Genomic DNA, 22,691 nt, shown 5'->3' on the forward strand with positions numbered 1-22,691 from the left:
ATTCTCCCTGCCCATTCAGCCATTCCAGAATGGGGTACGCTGTCTTTTTGGTCTCTGTCGTGGCTCCAGGAGCTGTTTCGTATTGTTTCTGTTTCTTTAGTTGCTGTTCTGGAGGAGGAACTAAGACCCGTGCATCTTACTAAGCCGCCATCTTCTCCGGAACTCCCGAAAGTTTGAATTTTATTTTGAATCCCAAAGTACTTCCATTTGGAACCAATGGGCAGTGCACATAAGACTTTTTATTTTAACCCAAATGAAAATGAAACCATCTATCTAGATACCGAAGTAATATGGGTTCAAGTTATAGTAATTCTTTTTCTACTTTTAAGCTTCTGATGTTCTATTTGGCCCCTACTGTCACAGTATGTCCTGCAGTTTGATGTACTCTATCATACATGAAAACACTGAAATTAATGTACAGAAGTCAAGACCCAGGTGAAGGTCAAATGAATTTTTTATTTGATTTTGTTGTCAATAACTAGTAATTTGCCATTTTTTAAAGCTTTAAAAAGCGGCTTCTCTTTAAATCAGATCAAAACAGAACATTAACAAAAAATGCTTTTGGAATCTCTGATACCTACTGATAGTGTTGGATTGTGACTGTTATATTTAGAGTTAATATTAAAAAGGTTGCAATAAGGCTGACAAATTCTTTATTGATTTGAAACTTACAGAAGGGGATTTATGTAAGGTCAGTCTTAATAGTGGGTCTCTAGAAATTATGTTCTGATACTCGGTACCAACTGGCTGTGATGAAATTTTATATGAAATTTCTTATGAAGCCAGTGACAACCAGCCTATTGTACCTTTATGTCTTCCTTGCAGGACAGAGGGCAGGTCAAGACATCCCCTTCAGGAAGACTCTCCTTTCTTTGAGAAGTCCCCAAGCAGGCAGGTTTCCTTACCAAACCTGTCTCAAGAAGAGCCTCAACTGAGAACTACCACACTGGCGAATGAGGAAGCACTGCAGAAGATCAGTGCTCTTGAAAATGAACTCGCCACTCTCAGAGCTCAGATTGCCAAAATTGTGACCCTGCAAGAGCAACAGAATCTCACTGCAGGTATGTAAACTCCTAAATTTGCTTGTTTTAACAAGTGAACTGGACATAAGAAGAAAGTTACTTACTTTTAAATATATTACTATGTAACAACTTTTGGGTGTTGTTAGAAAACCAGGTGTCAGTCTGAGTAGTACAGTACAGTACAGAACCCATTCAAGTTTAAAATTTTATTTTTGGTTTTGATGAATCTTGATGCTATTAGAAGGTGTCTAGGAAATGTCTTTGGAAAACATTGAAATTCATACAGTTGAATTTGCTACTTCATGTGAATGCCTTCCTTTCTTATAGGAAACTTTAGTTATGGTAATGGCCCACTCATAACAGACCTTAGCTTATCCCAGTGATATAGTGAAAGGAACATTGGTTTCTGAGGTTGCCATATTGGTATTAAATGCTGTTTACTACCGGTATGTCCTGAGGCAAGTTACTTTACCTTGCTATCTCTTTCCTTCTTTAAAATGAGGTAATACTACCGGGGCTATAGGGTTATTATGAGATTAAATGTAGAAATTATGTAAAACGTTTCTAGGACATAGTAACTATTTAATAGTCACTTCTTTTCCTCTTGCCCAAAGTGAAAGTGAACTCAGGTCTTCTGAGTCCTGTCTCGTACTATTGCTTTCATTAGTATGGCATTGTCACCTTAGAGAAGAAACTGTAGTCTTGAACTCCTAGCCCATTAACCTGCTGGCAGGTAATAGTGTTGGTTCTTGTTTTTGTTGTTCCTGAGTCCTGGATGGACCAATATTATTAACCAGATCTGTCTAAAACAAGGACAGTTACAAGCAAAGTGGCTCAGAGGCAGGGTGCTTCTGGACCATAGCTCATCCAACCTAGATATAGCAAAGATGAATAGAGAGGGAGAATACACTCTGGACACCAACCAATTATGGGAGTAGTTGGGGTTACTTTAATAACATTTGCACAAGCACATCATTTTTTTAAAATGTAAAGCCATGCCTTTCTTTTAACTTTAAACTCTGTTTTTCTTTTGCTTTACCTCCCTCTTCTGGCAGAATAGGAAAACTGCCATAAATGGAGACTTTTCAAGTTTTTGTTCAGTTGTATTTATAATTGAGATATTTTAAATAAAACTATTCACATTGAAGCTTTTTCCCCACTAATATAGTTCACACAACAAATACCACCATTTATACAGAAAGGTGAATTTTAGGTCCTGTCCTAGTTTGCAAGCTGTGATATACCAGAAACAGAACAGTTTTTTTAAAAAGGGGGAATTTTATTAAGTTGCAAGTTTACAGTTCTAAGGTTGTGAAAATGTCCAGTATTAAAGCAAGGCTATAGAAATGTCCCATTTAAGGCATCCAGGGAAAGATAACTTGCTTCAAGGAGGACAATGATGTTCAGGATTTCTCTCTCAAATGGAAAGGCACATGGCAAACATGGTGATGTCTGCTAGCTTTCTCTCCTGGCTTCTTGTTTCATGAAGCTCCCCCAGGGGCATTTTCCTTCTTCATCTCCAAAGGTCTCTGGCCTTCTGGGCTCTGAAGCTTTTTCCAAAATAGTTCCCTCTTAAAGGGCTCCAGTAACCCCACCTTCAGTGGGTAGAGACACATCTCCATGTAATCAAAAGTGACCACCCACAATTGGGTGGTTGCTTTTCCATGGGAACAATAAAAAAAACTCCCACCCATCAATACTGAAGAGGAATTAAAGGACATGACTTTTCTGGGGTCCACAGATTCAAACCAGCACGGGTCCTTATTTTATAACCTCTTTAACTCTTATCTTAGCTACATCTGGTTTTAGAGTGAATCGTAGAGTTTTTCCCTTCAGAAATTTGCTCAGTAGTAAATCTAAAACTTTCCTTTCAAGCACATTCTAGTCAATGCAGGCTTTTAAGGTTTAATAAGTCTTATATATCATTATACTTAACAACAAACCGTAAATTTATCAAATCATTATAATTATACCCAGTAGTTAAACTGTATGTATTGAAACTAGAGGTTTTTATGCAAGATAGACTACTTTATATTTCTTCTAAAAGTTGTTACAAACTGTGCCACAGTCAAATCTGAGCTTTTGATGCCACAAAAACACCTCTGTTAAGCTAAGTGGAAGTTTTCCATTTGGAGAGTTTTGGATTAAGTGATACAGTAACTGAGATTCAGGCATTTCCACAAAGTAACTAAAACTCCTTTTCTTCTTACATAACTGAGATTCTTTTTAAGGACATTGTTTTTAGTTACACATATGTCCTTAACATAATTTTGCTCTTAAAAACAATTTTTCTATTACCAGCAGGATTAAATTTATTTTTCCTTACTTCTTTAGGTGTTGTCGAGTCTACTACATCTGTTACCACAGCACTAACCCCCATTCCTCCTCCACCTCTACCACTGCCACCACCACCACCACCACCACCACCCCTCCCTGCAGTGGGGCTCCACCAAAGTAGTACATCTGCTATTGATCTGATTAAAGAGCGAAGAGAGAAAAAAGCCAATGCTGGAAAGACTTTGGTTAAGACTAGTGCAAAGAAACCTGACATGCCAAATATGCTGGAAATCCTTAAAGATATGAACAGTGTAAAACTTCGGTCTGTCAAACGGTGAGAATACATTTACTCACTCCTCCCACTTTTAAAATAATAGGTCCCATTGAGCCCTATACACAATACCTAAGAGATTAGCAAAATAAGCATTTCTGGGGTTTTTGGAGGGGTTTTTTGTTTGTTTGTTTGTTTTAGTGGTACCTCCATCTCATTGAAATGTCAGCCCTTTCATGTAAAATCTCTTATTATTGCCCAAACATTCATTCAGTAAAGATTTGTACCTTCTGAGCTAGTCACTCAGCATGCTGAGAAAGATGAAAGGAGAGTATAATCAATGTTATTGAGACACACTGAGTAACTATTAATTGGACACTTTGTGTTTTTCTATTGAGTCTTAATTCCAGGGTTTCCACCTCACTACTACTAATATTTATCAGTGTTTTCTGAGATGCCAGAGAAGTGCTATCTGCCTTTTGGAGGGTTGCCAGGATATTGAGATGGACCTTGTTTCTCCTTACTTCTCAAAGGTCAGAGCAAGATGTAAAGACCAAACCATTGGACCCTACTGATCCCGCTGCCCTCATTGCAGAGGCTCTGAAAAAGAAATTTGCTCATCGATACCGAAGTGATAGCCAAAGTGAAGTTGAAAAAGTAATTCCAAAGTCAGAATCAGAGACCACCTCAGGAACAGTGTTGGTGAGTATGAGCTCAGATTTCTTTCCTAGTATAACATGCTAACTTGCTCCATTGTTAAGAACTTTCGTTTTGTAAGATATTCACCTGTGTCCCCCCTGGGAAATTAAAAGGATATGATACAGGATTTTGCCCCTACCTCCAAGTAGATTACAGCTAGGTAGAAAAAGATATCATTGTTTATCATTTAAATGTTTGTTTTTACCCCTAACTGAAGAAGTAATAGTTGATCATAGTGGCATGTGGAACTTAAGAAAGAACCTAAAGAAAGCAAAAGTTAACCCCTGACTGCAATTTTGGAATTTTAGCAATTCCAAAATTAGTTTGCTAGTAGCTGCCAAAATGCAATATATCAAAAATAGAATGGCTTTTTTTTTTTTTTTTTTTTTTTTTTTTGGCATGGACAGGCTCCCGGGAATCAAACCTGGGTCTCCATAATGGCAGGCAAGAATTCTACCACTGAGCCAACATTGCACTGCCCTGGAATGGTTTTTATAAAGAGAATTTGTTACAAGTTTACAGTTCTCAGGCCATTAAAATGTCCTTACTAAGGTAGCCAGAGAAAGATACCTTGACTCAAGAGAGGCTGATGGATCTAGAACACCTCAGATGAAAGGCACATGGCTGGCATCTCTGACTTCTAGTTTCAAACATCTTTGGGGATGGGGGGCGGCATATATTTTTGTACTTACAAATGTCTGGGTAGGTGGGTTAAGACCCATCTTGAATGGGTGGAGGTACATGTCCATGGAAACCACCTAATCAAAAGGTTCTATCCACAGTTGGGTAGGTCACATCTCCATGGAAACAACTTAATCAAAAGATCTCACCCAATAATATTGAATGAAGATTGAAGAACATGGCTTTTCTAGGGTATGCAGCAGTTTCAAACTGGCACAATTTATATATAGGCATAATGGAGGGAAATCCATTGTGATAAAGTTTATATCTTAAGGCAAAATATATATGTGTTGTGATGTATTACATTCCTGTTTTATAAATCAGCATCTTTATTCATACTTTTTGTTTCTTTCTTTTCTAGTTTGGGCCACACATGTTGAAGTCGACAGGAAAAATGAAGTCTTTAATTGAAAATGTTTCAAATTCCTAAATAGACAATGTGTTGAGAAAGATCATCCTGGTTCAGATGTTGGATTTTTAGGGCTGTTTGGCTAGTAGAAATTAACACTACTTAGTAAATACTTGACTATTTTATTCATGGTCTCCTTTTAAACCTAGTCAGAGGATTAAGCAATAACCAAAGAACAGAGTTAATGACTTTTGTTTTATTAAATGATGATGTATTCTGGAGCTATCCAGTATTCTGACATGTTTTAATGAATAGCTAGTATGTTCAGGTTTCCACTCTTAATTTATAGATTTGAGAGCTTGGTAACAGCTACAAATGTCCCTTCTGAGTTGCTAAGTTCTGAACACTAATTTATCTATATATGATATAAAAATTAGTAATGATGGCAGTGAGGGTACTCTTATCCTCATTTGTTGAACGATGATTTACTACAGAAGGATGGAACAGCTGGTATGACAAATTGATGCAGTGAAATGTTTGCATTTGGAATCTTCTCACCAGAACGTCCATCTTACATCTCTCTCACATTTTTATGGAGGTGGGGTTTGGGCAGGAACTAAATTAAAGGGAAGTAGAGATCCATGAAAGCTGTTTTCACCTCAGTGCCATCCAGTGCTGAGAAAGAAAATGTAGTTGTCAAGTAGTGAGGAATCAAAATATTTAATTAAATCCCTTTCAAAATAAAAACCCGAATGTCCCATCTTTTTTTCCTGTTTAATAAATGACATGGTAAAATGACTTTCTACTAGGTTAGCAATACTTCTGGAAGTGTCGGCATAATGGAATTTTAAATTTTAATATTGATCAAAATATTAGCTTTGTAATGAAGCATTTGAATAGGTGAGTCTCGTATAAATTATCGTTGGTCAAAATACTATTGTGTTGAATTACATTGTGCAACATAAAACTTTAGGTGCTCTTGGAAGGCTTATACTTTGTTGAACTATGTACAGTGTTCTAAATGTTAACAAAAATTAGTTGAGGTGATTTACATGGATTGGCTATTCAGCTTAAATTTGAATTACGGCTTTTATTTTATACATGTTATGTTATACATTGTTTCTAATTATAGTTTAAAAATTCTACCTTTATGACAGGTGAATTTTCTGAATTTCTCTTTAGATTTTGACCTCAGAAATTTGTATTTGTATCAGTATTGAATTTTGGCCAATACTCCAATATGAGGAAGTTATTGTTTGAAATAAAGCAACCTGTTTTATTTTCCTGGACCATAGTGCCCCCATACACACACACACACACACACACACACATATATATATATTTATAACAAGCAAGATTCAATTACATTGCATAAGTTACTTTAGCATATTTTGCATTCTAAACTTTTCAAGTAGAAATATATCTCTTCAAGTAAGCTACCGGAAAGGACACAAGATAATTATTTGAATAAACTGCCTCTCATCCACATTTTCTCTTAAATGGATCTCGTTAAAAATCACTTGGTATAAATTTCTTCTGCCAAGCACCAGGGTTCTTAGGCCATAATTCCCTTCTGGTATTGATGAACCCCTCTCTCACCCCACTCACGTTCTGGTGCTTCCAACCAACACAATGCCTAAAATGAAAGTAAAAATAGATTGTGTTTTTATAGCTGAGGCTCAGATTAGTAAGTAACTTGGTGTATGTTAAGGTGATATGATTTCAACAAGTTTGTTAGAGGTTTAGAATATTAAATACGAACTCCATGATAACCACAAAGAAAATATATAAAATATGTACCAAAATGGGAATGAATGGAGAATCAATCTGTTTCAGCTACAGATGATCAAATATATACAAAAAAAGGTTGTAATGAAGGAAATGAGGGACAAAAAGGTATGAGACATTTACGAAACAAAAGAACAAAATGACTGAAATAGGACCTGCCTTACTAGTAATAACTATGAATATAAATAAACTCTCCAATCAAAATATTGATTGGCAGAATGAATAAAAAAGCATGATCCAAATAAATGTTATTTATAAGAGATGTACTACTTTCAATAATGGATAGAACATCTAGCTACAGGATATAAAAGGAAACAGAGGATTGAAACAATACTGTCAACTAATTAGAGCTAATAGATATAAACAGAGCACTGTACCCAAAATAGCAGAGTCCGTATTCTCCAGGATAGTCCACGTGTTGGTTCACAAAACTACCTCAATAAATTTTGTCTGAAATTATTCAAAGCCTCTTCTCTGACCAGTTTGGAATAAAGCTAAAAACCAGTAACAAGGAAAACTGGAAATTCACATGTATGTGAAATTAACAACACACTCTTGCCCAGTGGGTCAAAGGAGAAATTAGAAATATCTGGAGGTAAACAAAAATAAAAACACAACATACCAAACCTTACAAATTGCAGTATATTTAAAATGGTGCTTAATCAGTAGCCTAACCTTGCATCTGAAGAACTAGAAAAAGAAGAGCAAACTAAACCTGAAATTAAGGAAAGAAAGAATGGAGAACAAAGACAGATAAAATAGAGAATAATGAAACCAAAAGTTGGTTCTTTAAAAAGAGCAATAAAATTGACAAACCTTTAGCTACCCTGACAAAAAACAAAAGAAGGAAGTTACAAATTTAAGTCCAAAATGAAAGGGGGGGGGGTCACCACTAATCTTGCAGAAATTAAAATGATTATAAGAGAATACAATGGACAAGTATATGCCAACAAATTAGATAACCTAGAGGAAATGGACAAATTGGACCTGTAACTAAAATGACTAGTAGACCTAACAAGCAAAGAGTTAAATCAGTAATCAAAAACCTCCCAACAAAGCAAAGTCCAGGATCAGACAGTTTCACTGGTGAATTCTACCAAATATTAACGCCATTCCTTTTGAAACTTTCAAAACAATTGAAGAGGAGGGAACTCTTCCTAACTCATTCCATGAGACTAACATTACCCTACTACCGAAGCCAGTTGAAGGCATCACAAGAAAACGACAGACCAGTTTCACTTACAGAAAAGATGTACAAGTCCTCTAAAATAGTAGCAAATTTTGAATCTAATAGTATATTAAAGGGATTGTATGCCATGACCAAGTGGAATTTAGTCCAGGAACATGAGGCAACAAAAGGATATCAGTCAATGTAATACACATTAACAGAATCAAGGGAAAAATTCACATGATCATCTCTATCAAAATCTGGCACCCCTTTTTGATAAAAACACTTAGAAACTAGGAAGAGAAGGAAACTTCCTCAACATGATAAAGGGCACGCATGAAAAGCCCACACGAACATCATAGTCAGTGGTAAAAGACAGGATTCTCAATGTTGCACCACTGTTATTCAACATACTGGAAGTTCTAGCCAAAGCAATTACACAAAACTGGAAAGGAGCAAGTAAAACTTTCCCTATTGGCAGATGTCCTGATCCTTTAACCAGAAAATCTCTGAATTACAAGAAAACTACTAGTACTATAAACTCAGCAAAGTTAAAGGATATACAATATGTTCCTACACACATCAGCAAAGAATATTATGAAACTGAAATTAAAACAAAAAATTCCATTCATAATAGCTCCTAAAAAAGTAATATAGGAATAAATTTAACCAAATAGATAAATGATATATACACTGAAAACTATAAAATCTTACAGGAAGAAATTAAAGACCTAAATAAATGGAAGTCATGGGCAGGAAGAGTTAATATTATCAAAATGTCAATACTGCCAAAAGCTATCTATAGTCTCAGTGAAATACCTATAAAATCCCAGCAACCTTTTCTGCAGAGTTGAAAGTCAAACTCAAATTTATATGCAATCATAATGGACTTCAAATAGCCAAATCAATATTACAAAAGAACAAAGTTGGCGGCCTCACAGTTTCCAATTTCAAAACTTATTACAAAGCCAAATAATCAAAACTGTGGTACTGGCATAAAGATAGGTACATAGATCAATGGAATAGAATTGAGAGGTCAGGAAAAAAACCATACATCTATGGCAAACTGGTTTTTGACAAGGGAGCCTAGTACATTTTTGGGGAAAGAACAGTCTTCAACAATTGGTGCTGAGAAAACTGGATACCCACTTGCAAAAGAATGAATGTGAACCCCCACCTGAAGCTATATACATAAATAAATATATCACGGACCTATGAAGAAGACCTAAAACCATTAAACAACTGGAAGAAAACATGGGGGAACCTTCATAACTTTGGATTTGGTTGTGATTTATTTAATATGATGCCAAAAGCATGAATAATAAAAGAAAAAGATTAAATGGATTTCATTAAAATTAAAACATTTGTATTTTCAAAGGGTAATATCAAAGTGAAAAGATAATGTACAGAATTGGAGAAAATAATTGCTAACCATATATCTGATAAGGGTTAAATATCTAGAATATAAAAGAATTGAAACAACAAGAAAACAACCTAATTTTAGAACACAGGCAAAGGACTTGAATATTTCTCCAAAGAAGATATAAAAATGTCCAATAAGAAAATGAAAAAATACACACATCATTGGTCATCACGGAAATGTAAATGAAAACCACAATGAGATACCACTTTACACCCAAGGGAATGGCTACTTTAAAAACAAAATCAGTGTTGGCAAAGTTGTGGAGAAATAGAAACACACATTGCTGGTGGCATTGTGAAATGGTGCAGCCACTGTAGAAATCAGTTTGGCAGTTCCCCCAGAAAGTTGAAGATAATATTATTGAATCTCTTAGATTCCTTGTCACTAAAGCGGATAACGAGCGATGGGGTTGGCTTAAACAACGAAAAATTTATTGACTCACAGTTTTGAGCTAGGAGAAATCAAAATCCCAGTGTCATCAAGGTGATGCTTTCTTCCTGAAGACTGGCTGTTAGTGAACCTTGGTCCTTAGCTCCTCCATTACATGGCACTGCACATGATAGCCTCTCCCTTCCCTTATAGTTCCATGACCTTCAGCTTCTTGCTTCCCATGCCTTGCTTTCTATCTGTCTGAATTTCATTCTGCTTATAAAGGACACCAATGATAAGATTAAGACCTATCCTAATTGATTTTAACTGAAGTAACCTCATCAAAAGGTCCTACTTAGAATGCATTCACAGATTCAAGAATGGATTAAGTTTAAGAACATGTTTTTCTGGAGTACATACCTCCAAACTCCCAGACCATGTGTCTCAGCAATCCAACTCTTGGTGATACCCCACAGATTTGAAAGCAGGGACCAGAATAGAGACTTGTACACCAGTGTTCATAGAAGCAGTACTCACAATTGCCAAAAGGTGGAAGCAACCCAAGTGTCTTTAACTATTACTCAGCCATAAAATGAATGAAGTTCTGATACATACAACAATTTGCAGAAACCTTAGAGACATTCATATTGAGTAAAATAAGCCAGACACAAAAGGGCAAGTTCTGTATAACCCCGCTTATGTAAAATAACTGGATTAAGCAAATTCAGAAACAGAAAGATTAAAGGTTACAATGGGCCAGGGGCATTGCTTAGTAGGTGCAGACTTTCTCTCTGAGATAATGAATAAGTCTTGGTAATAGATGGTGATAATGGTAGTACAATTCACAAATGTCATTAATACTACAGAATTTACACTTGAAAACAGGAAATTTTGAGTTGTATGTTACTATAATAGTTTTAAAAATTGGACAACCAAGTTAGAATCCAAAAATCTTGTACATTCTCCTCTGAGACTCTTGTTTCTTCATATGATGGACCTAGAAGCAAACATTAATACTGATATAGCTGGAGTGTCTCAAACTTTTCTGCTCTGGTAGCTTCTGTATCCCCTTCTTCTAAAGGTTACAGAGGGGGTCCTCCTTTCCTGTAGTTAGAATAGAACGTAAGTGTAATTTAAACATTCTCAGGAGGGTAAAAAACTCCAGAGAACCCAAATAGTGCCTCCCATTCCATACCACTGTAAGGCAGTCCCTCTTAATTGTTTTGTTCCCAGCTGGAAAGGCCTTACTTGAGAGGAAAAGGCCTGTTTTGTACCATGGGTCTGAATGTCCTGTTAACATTGCCTGATGGCCATCCATCCCTTTTCATTTGTCAGACATGTTTTTATATAAGGATGAAATGTGTCTTCCCCAGGGAATATGATGTGGGGAAAAAAACTGCTGGGCATCGTTTTTTTTTGTTTGTTTTGTATGCTGTATGGCAGAGTCACGTTTCATTTTCCATGTGAGTATCCTGTTATTGCAGCACTATTTGGTGGCTTGTTGTTTGGTTGGTTGGTTTGGGTTTTTTTGTTTTGTTTTGTTTTGTTTTGCTTGTTTGTTTGTTTTGGGGGAAATGCATGGACCAGGAATTGAACCTGAGTCTCCCACATGGCAGGCTAGAATTCTACCACTGTACTACCCTTGCACTCCCTGCTGGGCATCATTTTAAGGGTGAAAAAGAATAAGAACTAGATCATGCTTAGGGAAGTCATTCTGTAATATTGGTGATAGCATAAGGATAAAGAAGTTTATAAAGCACTGATCTCAGGGATCATGTTATCTAAACACTCTTTCAACCCGACTCTAAATCAAACTGCCCAGCATCTGAACTTCTGCAAGGTGGGAATATCTGTGAACAAGATCACAATAGTTTGGGCCTTCAGATTCTCTCAGGAAGAACAAGTAACCTTGAAAGAGTGAGGCAGTTAGTAGCAGGAACTTAAATAAGAATGCTGAGATTCAAGCGTTACCATGAGGATTTCTGAAAGAAAAGAAAAATTATGAGGAAATGAATTGTGAAGAGTTGTAGCCAATGATTCAATGATTCACCATGTGTCGTTACATTATTTTACTTTCTTCTGAGAAGTGGGGATTTTACAGGTTAGGAAGCCACTCAAAGGGTTAAGTAACTTTACCCAAGGATCCACAGCTAACACATGACAAAGGACTGTCTGGCTTTTAACTATAATGATTTTTAACGTTACTGTTTTATACTGCCTTTCTAAGTAGGAATTGCAAGGTAAAAGGAGCAAGAGCAAGAGGAGGGAGAGAGAAGCAGATGTAGCAAAACACTGTATTTCAGAATGATTAGATCTCCTTCCTGCAACTTGGCCTCTTCAAGATGCTTCCTCCATCAGCATCCTTATGATAAAGTACCCAATAACCTGAAGTAAATCTGAGGGAATCTCCTACAGTGGAAACACCTAATCCCCACTATTTTAATTTCCCAACAAATATATAATTAGTTGACTAAACAGCAGGAATTTATTGGCTCAGTTTCAGAAGGTAGAATGGTTGCTTCCTCCCCTTATCTTCTGGCTGGCAGGCAATCTTTGGGGTTCCTTGGCAATCACAAGGCAGAGTCGTCTCCTTTCTCTCTCGGGTTCTGTTGACTTCAGCGCTCTCCAAGGCGCCTCTCTCTGTGGTCTTCTCAATATGGCCTCTACTAATAGGATTAAGACCCATTCTGATTTGATTGGGTCACACCTTACCTGAAGTAACTTCATCAAAAAGTCCTATTTACAATGTGTTTACATCCACAGGAATGGATTAAGAACGTGTTTTTCCGGAATACATATAGCTTCAAATCCCCACACCTATCTTGTGATGATTCTTAGATGGAATTTGAAAAGTTGTGAATTCTGCAAAGTTCAGCTAGAAACCTTGAGCACATTCCTTTATGATATTGCCTTCAAAAAGTTTGACCTTAGATATATAACTTTTATAAACATTTAAAATAAGGGAACTCGGGAAATCATGTAATCTAATTTTTTTACGAAACAATGGCACAACCCTCACAGAAAAGAAACACTTAAAACCTTTGCTTTGTTCTCAAATAAATGCATATTGTAATATGAAATAGAAATCCTTAATAAAGATTATCAATTGGACCAAGTGGAAAGCTTCAATGGACCAAGGAATCACTGCGCTTCAGTGTTAAATCACAGCCAGCAAAAAATCTAATATTGAAAGCAAGTGTATTTCTCTTTCTATCACTATCCTACTGAACTTCAAGATGCGGTTTCAGGACGACTTATAAAAAATAGGTGTAAAGCTAAGAAAATGTGTTGTGAATGATGAAAAAAGTTAGTGTTTTACGAAAAGTATCATGTTGAACATTTAAACGGTATTTAAGAAACAATGTTAAAAGCTAATTATTAGAAATAATGTCATTTCCATTATTAACCAAATTGAACTATTCATTCTCCTACCAAGAACACCCCAACACTTTGCACTCATTTCATACAGCACACAAAAATTACCATATTATAATAACACTTTTCACAATCAATTCTATCATCCAAACACCAAACATGTTTTATAATTTATACCCTTTATTCCATCCAAGACAGTGCTTACCCTGAAGATATGTTTACCACAAGGATGGAGCATAGAGACTAATTTCAGTATAAGTTCTAGTAATCTACTGAGAGCTAAAAAGTAAATATAGACATAGCTTAGAGATATTGCAGATTTGATTCCAGACCACTGCAATAAAGCAAGTCACATGAATTTTTTGGTTTTCCAGTGCATATGAAAATTATGTTAACACTATGCTGTCTTCTATTAAGTTTTATTAAGTATTGATAGCATTATGCCTAAAAATTAAAAAAACACCAATGTGCATACCTTAATTAGAATGTGACAGAGACATAAAGTGAGCACATGCTGTTGGAAAAATGGCACCCATAGACTTGCTTGATATAGGGTTGCCACAAACCTTCAAACTGTAAAAACAAAGTATGCCTGTACATTAATACCAAATTAATTTGTTCAGGAGACAGGAAGGTGAAGGAGACTTGCTGTGTGCTCCCAATCAGCACATCAAGTGTGGTGTTTCCACTTGTACACTAGAGACCCTCTGGAACCATCTTTTTTTTCTTCTCCCCTCCCTGCATCACTGGTTCCCCATACATTCTCCTCCAGTACTTGAAAATGGACACTGATGCACTGTCTTTGTTCAGTCTTTTCAGCTTTCTAACAGATGTATGATCTCTGCATACCCTTAGCAAGGAATGATTGCTGACCAAGTTTTATACGTATCTGTGCCAATCTGTTTCAAATGCTGATGCTATTGTGATTAAAATGCACATTTATTTAAAAAGGGCATACTTGAAAGCATTTTAGAAGAAGAATCTTAAAGGAATTTATTAGCTCCTATAACTTGTATCCCAAGTACAAGTAAGTGTTTGCAAAGAATATCAGATATAAATTTGCTTATTTCACGCAATTACAAACTGCCACTTTTACAGTGAATACAAATATTGAACAGGAACAAAACTTCTTTTCCTTTAAGCTAGGGATTGTCAAAACTTTTTTCCAAGGAACTTTACCCCTAAGAAGAAAATTCCTTTCACCACCAAAGGAGCTGAACTTAGGGCCCCAGAAGAGCTGCTACATACTCAACAATTCTTGGAAGTTTCTTGTTTTATCTTAAAAATTCATGTGAGTTTGCATTGTTTCATATTTACTTACTTATTTTAAATGCAAGATTCTAAATTATTTAACTATCCTCAGATTTTTTCTAATCAGTGTTCAGTGGTTAAGAAGTGGGGCTAGTCATGTTTCTTGAAGATGATTGCATAATGATATAGCTTTCACAATGTGACTATGTAATTGTGAAAATCTTGTGTTTGATGCTCCTTTTATCTACCTTATCAACAGATGAGTAAAACATATGGAATAAAAATAAATAATAGGGGGAACAAATGTTAAATTTAGATTGAAATGCCAGTGATCAATGAAAGGGAGGGGTGAGGGATATGGTATGTATGAATTTTTTTCTGTTGTCTTTTTCTTTTTCTGAATTGATGCAATTGTTCTAAGAAATGATCATGATGATGAATATGCAGCTATGTGATGATATTGTGAATTACTGATTATATATGTAGAACGGAATGATCAAAAGTTAAGAATGTTTGCGTTTGTTATTTTTTTAAAAAAATAAACCAAAAAATGGAAAAAGAAAAAAAAAAAAGAAGTGGGGCTATTGCAGAGAGTAGTGTGGTGGTTCCACAGGAGGCTAGGGGTGGGGTTGCCAACTGATCTTACAACTCCATTACTAGGTATACCTGGAGGAACTGAGAGTGGGGACATGAATGGACATTTGAACACTGGTGTTTCTGGCGAGGGTGGGTGGTGGGCAGTGTCTTCATTAGCAATGGATGGAGGTGGCCTTAGGCTACAACAATTGAGGAATAGAAGGAGGAACTCTGGTGTTTACATCCAACAGATTACAGATTATGCAGCTACTGCAAGAAGTAATAAAGTGTGAGGCATGTAACTAGTTGAATGAACCGTAAGGACAGCATGTTGAGTGAAATGGCAGAAACAAAAAGATAAATATTATCATACCTCACTCATATGGACTAACTAGAATATACAAACTCAGAGAATTGAAGTCAAGAGCATGGGTTATTAGGTTGGAGCCTATTGAAAAGGGTCCTAGGTTGTAAACTCTCAATAGCAGTCACATATATTCAGGAGTTGTAAATAATATTTCTAAATTCTGAAGTACTGAGCTATTTGTTTATAACCTGGTCGCTCACTGAAACTTCGGGTATTTATGTAACACCTAGGTTTAGAGCACTGAAGCTATGAAAGTCAGCATTATTCAGCACTGTTAAAAGCTGAAAAAATGATCAGACTTTGTCTAGAGATACGAATGAAGCTGATCTGGATAGGACTAAGGTAAATCAGAGTACTGGGTAAAGGATGATGTGGCCCATATTTTCAAACTTCAATTTCTGAGCAAGAAGTAAGGAATAGATGTTTATTTGGTGCAAAATTTTGGATAGCACATTATCTAATTTAACTTGTATGGTCAGTTTACTTGAATACCATAATTACATGGAATCTTGACTAGGGCATGAGATCTTGTTGGTTTGTATAGGTTAGTGTGATATCCCAGAATATCCAAGAGTAATTTGGGCAGAGAAAAAAATATTTGCAAATTCCCCTTGGGGGACTGGGGAGAAAGAAAGAATTAGTAAACTTTCCATCAGGGAAATTCCTGATATTCTCATAAGCAGTGGGGACAACCAGTTCAATAGGCTGAGCCCTCAATCTTGAGGCACGCCCCTTTGAAGCTTATTCCTGCAAAGTAGAAACTAAGCCTACCGAGTCACCCCCCAGAGAACCTCTTTTGTTGCTCAGACATGGCCTCTCTCTCTTTCAGCCATCTTGGCTGATGAACTCACTACCTTCCCCCCACATAAGACATGACTCCCAGGGGTATAAATTTCCCTGGAAACATGGGACAGGACGGGGATGAGCTGGGACTTGACATCATAGAAATGAGAAAACCTTCTTGATCAAAAAGGTCAAGAGAGACATGAGATAAATTCTCTAGGGCTCTGATTTAAACAGTCAAGAGGTTATCCTGGAGGTTATTCTTACATATTATATAGATATCCCTTTTTACTTTATGGTCTATTGGAGAGGCTACAGGGAAGTCCCTGCAACTGTTGAACTGTGTTCCTGTAGCCTTGATTCTTGAAGAAGACTGCATAACTATATAGCTTATATAATGTGACTGTGGTTGTGAAAACCTGTGTCTGATGCTCTTTATCCAGGGTATGGACAGATGAGTTTAAAAAAAAAAAAAGAGTAAGGCTAAAAAATAAATAATAGGGGGAGATAAATACTATGGGTCAGTGAGAGGGAGGAGTAAGGGGTATGGAGTATATGAGTTTTTTTCTTTCTTTTTCTGTAGTGATGCAAATGTTCTAAAAATGATCACAGTGAAGAATAAACAACTATATGATATTGTCAGTCACTGTTTAATATGGTTGGACTGTACATGTGTGGATATTTCTCAATAAATATATATGGATTAAAAAAAAGAAGCAGGGCTGTAGAAAGTGATTCCTGTATTACAGAAAACACAAGTTTTCAGATGGTTGGGGGCCAAGATGGTGGCTTAGTGAGGTGTGGGATTTAGTTCGTCCTCCAGAGCAGTTAGTAAAATAGCCAGGAACAGTACAAAACAACTGCTGGGGCCACGTCAGTGACCAGACACACAGCATACCCCAGTCTGGACAAGCTGGACCAACTGCAAGCCCACCCAGAACTGTGAGTTCCCCAAGCTGCAGCAGCTGGTGCCCCTCCCCCACAGGCTGCCTCCCAGAGGGGAAGGGAAAGAGACTTTACCGGTAGCAGGGACTGAGCACAACCAAGCTCCAATTGTGGAATTAATTGACAAATTCTGACTACTAAAAATAGGCCCCTAGCTCAGCTGAACCTTGAGTAAAAGCGGAGGTTGCTGGGTTTTGCCCTGGTGCTGAGTGGGCAGGGCTGACAAAAAAAGAAAAAAGGAAAAAAAAAAGGGTTTTGGATTGGATAGCACATAAAGGGTCTGGGCCCTGAAGGAAAGGAGGGGGCACATAGGACCTAGAGATATACAAAACAGCATACCAACTTAAGCTCTTGATCGGCAAACCCAAGGAACTGGGGTCTGGCTCCGAAAAGGATTTTTCTTCTTTTTTTGTGGCTGTGTTTCTATGGCTTGACTACTCTTTTGATACAGCTGCAGGGCTTCTCAGGCTCCAACTACCTCAGGCACAGGCAGAATTAAGCTTGTTTGCGTGTTTGTCTAGAGCCTGTGCCTTCCCCAGGAGAGGGGCCCAGCTCAGGTGGAATCCCTCCCTCAAGGAATTCAGACTCCAGAGTCTGGAAAAGTGAAGCAGTTAAAGCCAGCCTACAATCTCTCCTTTGTTCAAACCACAACCCAGCAGGGAGAGTCTGCTGAGGTTAAAGGTACTGCATCACCTTTTGCTGGTGGGACCAGCAGGCAGAAAAGCACCACATGCTAGGCAGGATAGGAAAAATGCAGAGTCCAGCGTCTTCATAGGAAAGGCTTTCAACCTCCTGGGTCTTACCCTCAGGGAAAACTGATGCAGGTGACTCTTTCTTCTTGAGAGGAGGCCAGTTTGGTCTGGGAAAATCTGACTGGGGTCTATAATACCTAAGGAGATCCTCCTAAAGGGGTGGGGATGAAAGGAACCATACAGGCAGGGCAAGAAACAAGAAAACAAGAACTGAAAAATTCTGCTCTGTTAAACAAAAACCTAAGATAAAGGTCTAGAATAAGCTGAACTGAATGTCAAAGAACAGATAGACAACAAAGTTATTCAGCAAAAAAAATCCTAGGTAAAAAAAGTGAAAACAATCTCTAGAATAAACTAATTAAGGTAATTAAATGTGTAGACGCCAGCAAAGAAATAATAAATCATACTAGGAAAATTGAAGATATGGCCTGCCAAAGGAACAAACCAACAATTCAAATGAGATATAGGAGTTGAAACAATTAATTCAGAATGTTTGAACAGACATGGAAAACCTCATCAAAAAATCAAATCAATGAATTGAGGGAGGATATAAAGAAGGCAAGGGACAAACAAAAAAGAAGATATCAAAAGTCTATAAAAACAAATCACAGGAATTATGGGAATGAAAGGCACAGTAGAAGAGATGAAAAAAACAATGGAAACCTACAATGGTAGATTTTGACAGACAGAACATAGGATTTCTAAACTGGAGGACTAAATATCTGAAATCCGGCAAGAAAAAGAAAATATAGGGAAAAAAATGGGAAAATATGAGCAGGGACTCAGGGAACTGAAAGACAATACGAAGTGCACAAATATACGTGTTGTGGGTGTCCCAGAAGAAGAGAAGGAAAAAGGAGGAGGAAAACTAATGGAGGAAATTATCACTGAAAATTTCCCAACTCTTACGAAAAGACCGAAAATTACAGAACCAAGAAATGCAGCATACCCCAGACAGAATAGATCCAACTAGACATATTCCAAGACACTCAGGATGTCAAAGAGAAAGAGAGAATCTTGAAAGCAGCAAAAGAAAAGCAATCCATCACATACAAGAGAAGCCCAGGAAGACTATGTGTAGATTTTGTGTAGATTTCTCAGCAGAAACCATGGAGGCAAGAAGACAGTGGAGTGGGATAACATATCTAAGATACTAAAAGAAAAAACTGCCAAAAAGAATTCTATATCCAGAAAAACTGTCCTTCAAAAATGAGGGGAAAATTAAAACATTTTCAGACAAAAAATTACAGAAAGAATTTGTGACCAAGAGACTGGCCCTGCAAGAAATAGTAAAGAGAACACTAGAGACAGATAGGAAAAGGCAGGAAAGTAAGGTGTGGAGAACAGTGTAGAAATGGAGACCATCAGTAAAGTTAAAAAGAAGAAAAATTAAATATGACTTATAAAATCCAAAAGGCAAAATGGTAGAAGAAAGTACTGCCCACACAACAATAACACCAAATTTTAATGGATTAAACTCCCCAATCAAAAGACATAGACTGGAAGAATGGATTTAAAAACAGGACCCCATCTATATGCTATCTAAAGGAAATGCATCTTAGACCCAAGGATAAACCTAGGTTGAAAGTGAAAGGTTGAAAAAAGATATTTCATGCAAATAACAATCAGAAAAGAGCAGGAGTAGCTATACTAATATCCAACAAATTAGACTTCAAATGTAAAACGGTTAAAAGAGGCAAAGAAGGACACTATATTAATAAAAGGAACAATTCAACAACAACAAAAATAATCATAAATATTTGTCCACTGAGCCAGAAGGCTCCAAAATACATGAGGCAAACACTGAAAAGAGAAATAGACATATCTACCATAATAGTTGGAGACTTCAACTCCCTGCTCTCATCAACAGAATATCTAGACAGAGGATCATAAAGAAACAGAGAATTTGAATAATACAATAAATGAGCTAGAGTTAACAGACATTTATAGAACATTACACCCAACAACAGCAGGATACATCTTTATTTAAAGTGCTCACGGGTCATTCTCAAGGATTAACCATATGCTGGGTCACAAAGCAAGTCTCAATCAATTTAAAAAGATTGAAATCATAGAAAACACTTTCTCAGATCATAAAGGAATGAAGTTGGAAATCAATATTAGGCAGAGTGCCAGAAAATTCACAAATATATAGAGGCTCAACAACACTCTTATACAACCAGTGGGTCAACAAAGAAATTACAAGAGAAATCTTATCAAGGCAAATGGAAATGAAAACAAAACATATCAAAATTTATGGGATGCAAGAGGGAAATTTATTGCCCTAAGTGCATATATCAAAAAAGAAGGGCAAAAATCAAGGATTAACTGTCCACTTGGAAGAAGTAGAGAAAGAACAGCAAACTAACTCCAACGCAAGCAAAAGGAAAGAAATAATGAAGATTAGAACAGAAATAAATGAAATTGAGAACATGAAAACAATCAAGAAAATGAATAAAACCAGAAGTTGGTTCTATGAGAAAACTAGTAAGATTGATGGACCCTTAGCAAGGTTGTCAAAAAGAAGAAGAGAGAGGATGCAAATAAATAAATTCAGAAATGGAAGAAGAGACATAACCATTGATCCCGCAGAAATAAAGGAAGTAATGAGAGGATACTTTATGCTATGAAGACAATGTAGATGAAATGAACAACTTCCTAGAAAGGCATGAACAACCAACATTGACTCGAGAAGAAATAGAGGACCTCAACGAACCAAGCACAAGTAAAGAAATTGAATCAGTCATTAAGAAGCTCCCCAAAAAGAAAAGTCCAAGACCAGAAGGCTTCACATGTGAATTCTACCAGACATTCAAGAAAGAATTACTATCAATCCTACTCAAACTCTTCAAAAAAATTGAAGAGGAGGGAAGGCTACCTAACTGATTCTATGAAGCCAACATCACCCTCATACCAAAGCCAGACAAAGATATTATAAGAATAGAAAACTACAGACCAATCTCTCTAGTGAATATAGATGCAAAAATCCTCAACAAAATTCTTGCAAATTGAATCCAGCAGCATGTTAAAAGAATTATACACCATGACAAGTAGGATTCATCCCAGGTATGCAAGGATTTCTTCAACATAAGAAAATCAATTAATGTAATACATCATATCAGCAAATCAAAGCAGAAAAACTAAATGATATCTTGATTGATGAAGAAAAGGCATTTGACAAAATTCAACGTCCTTTCTTGCTGAAAACACTTTAAAGGATAGGAATAGAAGGGAACTTCCTCAAAATGATAAAGGGAATATATAAAAAACAGACAGCTAACATCATCCTCAATGGGGAAAAACTGAAAACTTCGCCCTAAGATCAGGAACAAGACAAGGATGTCCACTATCACCATTGTTATTGAACACTGTCTTGGAAGTTCTAGCTAGAGCAATTAGACAAGAAAAAGAAATACAAGGCATCAAATTGGAAAGAAAGAAGTAAACTCTATTTGCAGATGATATGATACCATATGTTGAAAACCCCAAAATATCCTCAGCAAAACTACTTGAGCTAATAAATGAGTACAGCAAAGTGGCCGGTTACAAGATCAACACTCAAAGATCTGTAGTATTTCTATATACTAGTAATGAATAATCTGAGGGGGAAATCAAGAAAAGAATTTCATTTACAATTGCAACCAACTGAATAAAATATTTATGAATAAATTTAACTAAAGATACAAAAGACTTATACAAAGGAAACTACAAGAAATTATTAAATCACAGAAGACTTAAATAAATGGAAGGGCATACCGTGTTCATGGATTAGAAGATTAAATATAGTTAATTTTGTATTTCTACCTAAATTGATTTATAGATTCAATGCAATACCAATTAAAATCCCAACAACTTACTTTTCAGAAATAGAAAAACCAATAACCAAATTTATCTGGAAGGGCAGTGTCCCTCAAATAGCTAAAAATATCCTGAGAAAGGAAAATGAAGTTGGAGGTCTCATGCTACTTGACTTTAAGGCATATTACAAAGCTACAGTGGTCAAAACAGCATGGTACTGGCCTTAAGATAGATATACTAACCAATGGAATTGAATAGAGTGTTCAGATATAGACCTTCTCATCTATGGACAATTGATCTTTGATAAGGCAGTCAAGCCAACTTACCTAGGACAAAACAGTCTCTTCAATAAATGGTACCTAGGGTGGCTCAGCAGGCAGAGTTCTCGTCTGCCATGCAGGAGACCTGGATTCTATTCTGTACCTGCCCATGCAAACAAAACAAAACAAAACAAAACAAAAACCATGTTTCTTGAAGATGATTGTATAATAATATAACTTTCGCAATGTGACTGTATGATTGTGAAAACCTTGTGTCTGATGCTTTTATTTACCTTATCAACAGATGAGTAAAACATATGGATTAAAAATAAAGAAAGAATGGGGGAACAAATGTTAAAATAAATTTAGTAGATTGAAATGCTAGTGATCAACGAAAGGGAGGAGCAAGGGGTGTGATATATATGCATTTTTTTCTGTTTTCTTTTTATTTCTTTTTCTGAATTGATGCAAATGTTCTAAGAAATGATCATGATGATGAATATACAACTATGTGATGATGTTGTGAGTTGATTATAT

At 36.4% G+C, this 22,691-nt stretch overlaps 1 protein-coding gene and 1 long non-coding RNA gene across 6 annotated transcripts in view; one reads left to right on the forward strand and one right to left on the reverse strand.

Moving 5' to 3' along the window:
- LOC143688683 (uncharacterized) overlaps positions 1-6,528 on the reverse strand; it is a 47,784-nt gene extending 41,256 nt beyond the window's left edge. Inside the window, exon 1 of the long non-coding RNA XR_013178222.1 lies at positions 4,962-6,528. This is a non-coding gene — a long non-coding RNA (uncharacterized LOC143688683). The remainder of the gene's footprint in view (positions 1-4,961) is intronic.
- Positions 1-7,546, forward strand: part of MTFR1 (mitochondrial fission regulator 1) — a 68,326-nt gene extending 60,780 nt beyond the window's left edge. For all 5 annotated transcript variants that reach the window (XM_077166891.1, XM_077166890.1, XM_077166892.1 and 2 more), the window contains 4 exons: positions 826-1,061; positions 3,357-3,633; positions 4,104-4,272; positions 5,312-7,546. In XM_077166891.1, the coding sequence (XP_077023006.1) occupies positions 826-1,061; positions 3,357-3,633; positions 4,104-4,272; positions 5,312-5,380 (751 nt within the window). In that variant the 3' untranslated portion in view covers positions 5,381-7,546. The remainder of the gene's footprint in view (positions 1-825; positions 1,062-3,356; positions 3,634-4,103; positions 4,273-5,311) is intronic.
- Positions 7,547-22,691: the final 15,145 nt, after the last annotated feature.

This window comes from Tamandua tetradactyla, chromosome 6 (assembly GCF_023851605.1).
Source record: "Tamandua tetradactyla isolate mTamTet1 chromosome 6, mTamTet1.pri, whole genome shotgun sequence".
NCBI classification, from domain to species: Eukaryota; Metazoa; Chordata; class Mammalia; order Pilosa; family Myrmecophagidae; genus Tamandua; species Tamandua tetradactyla.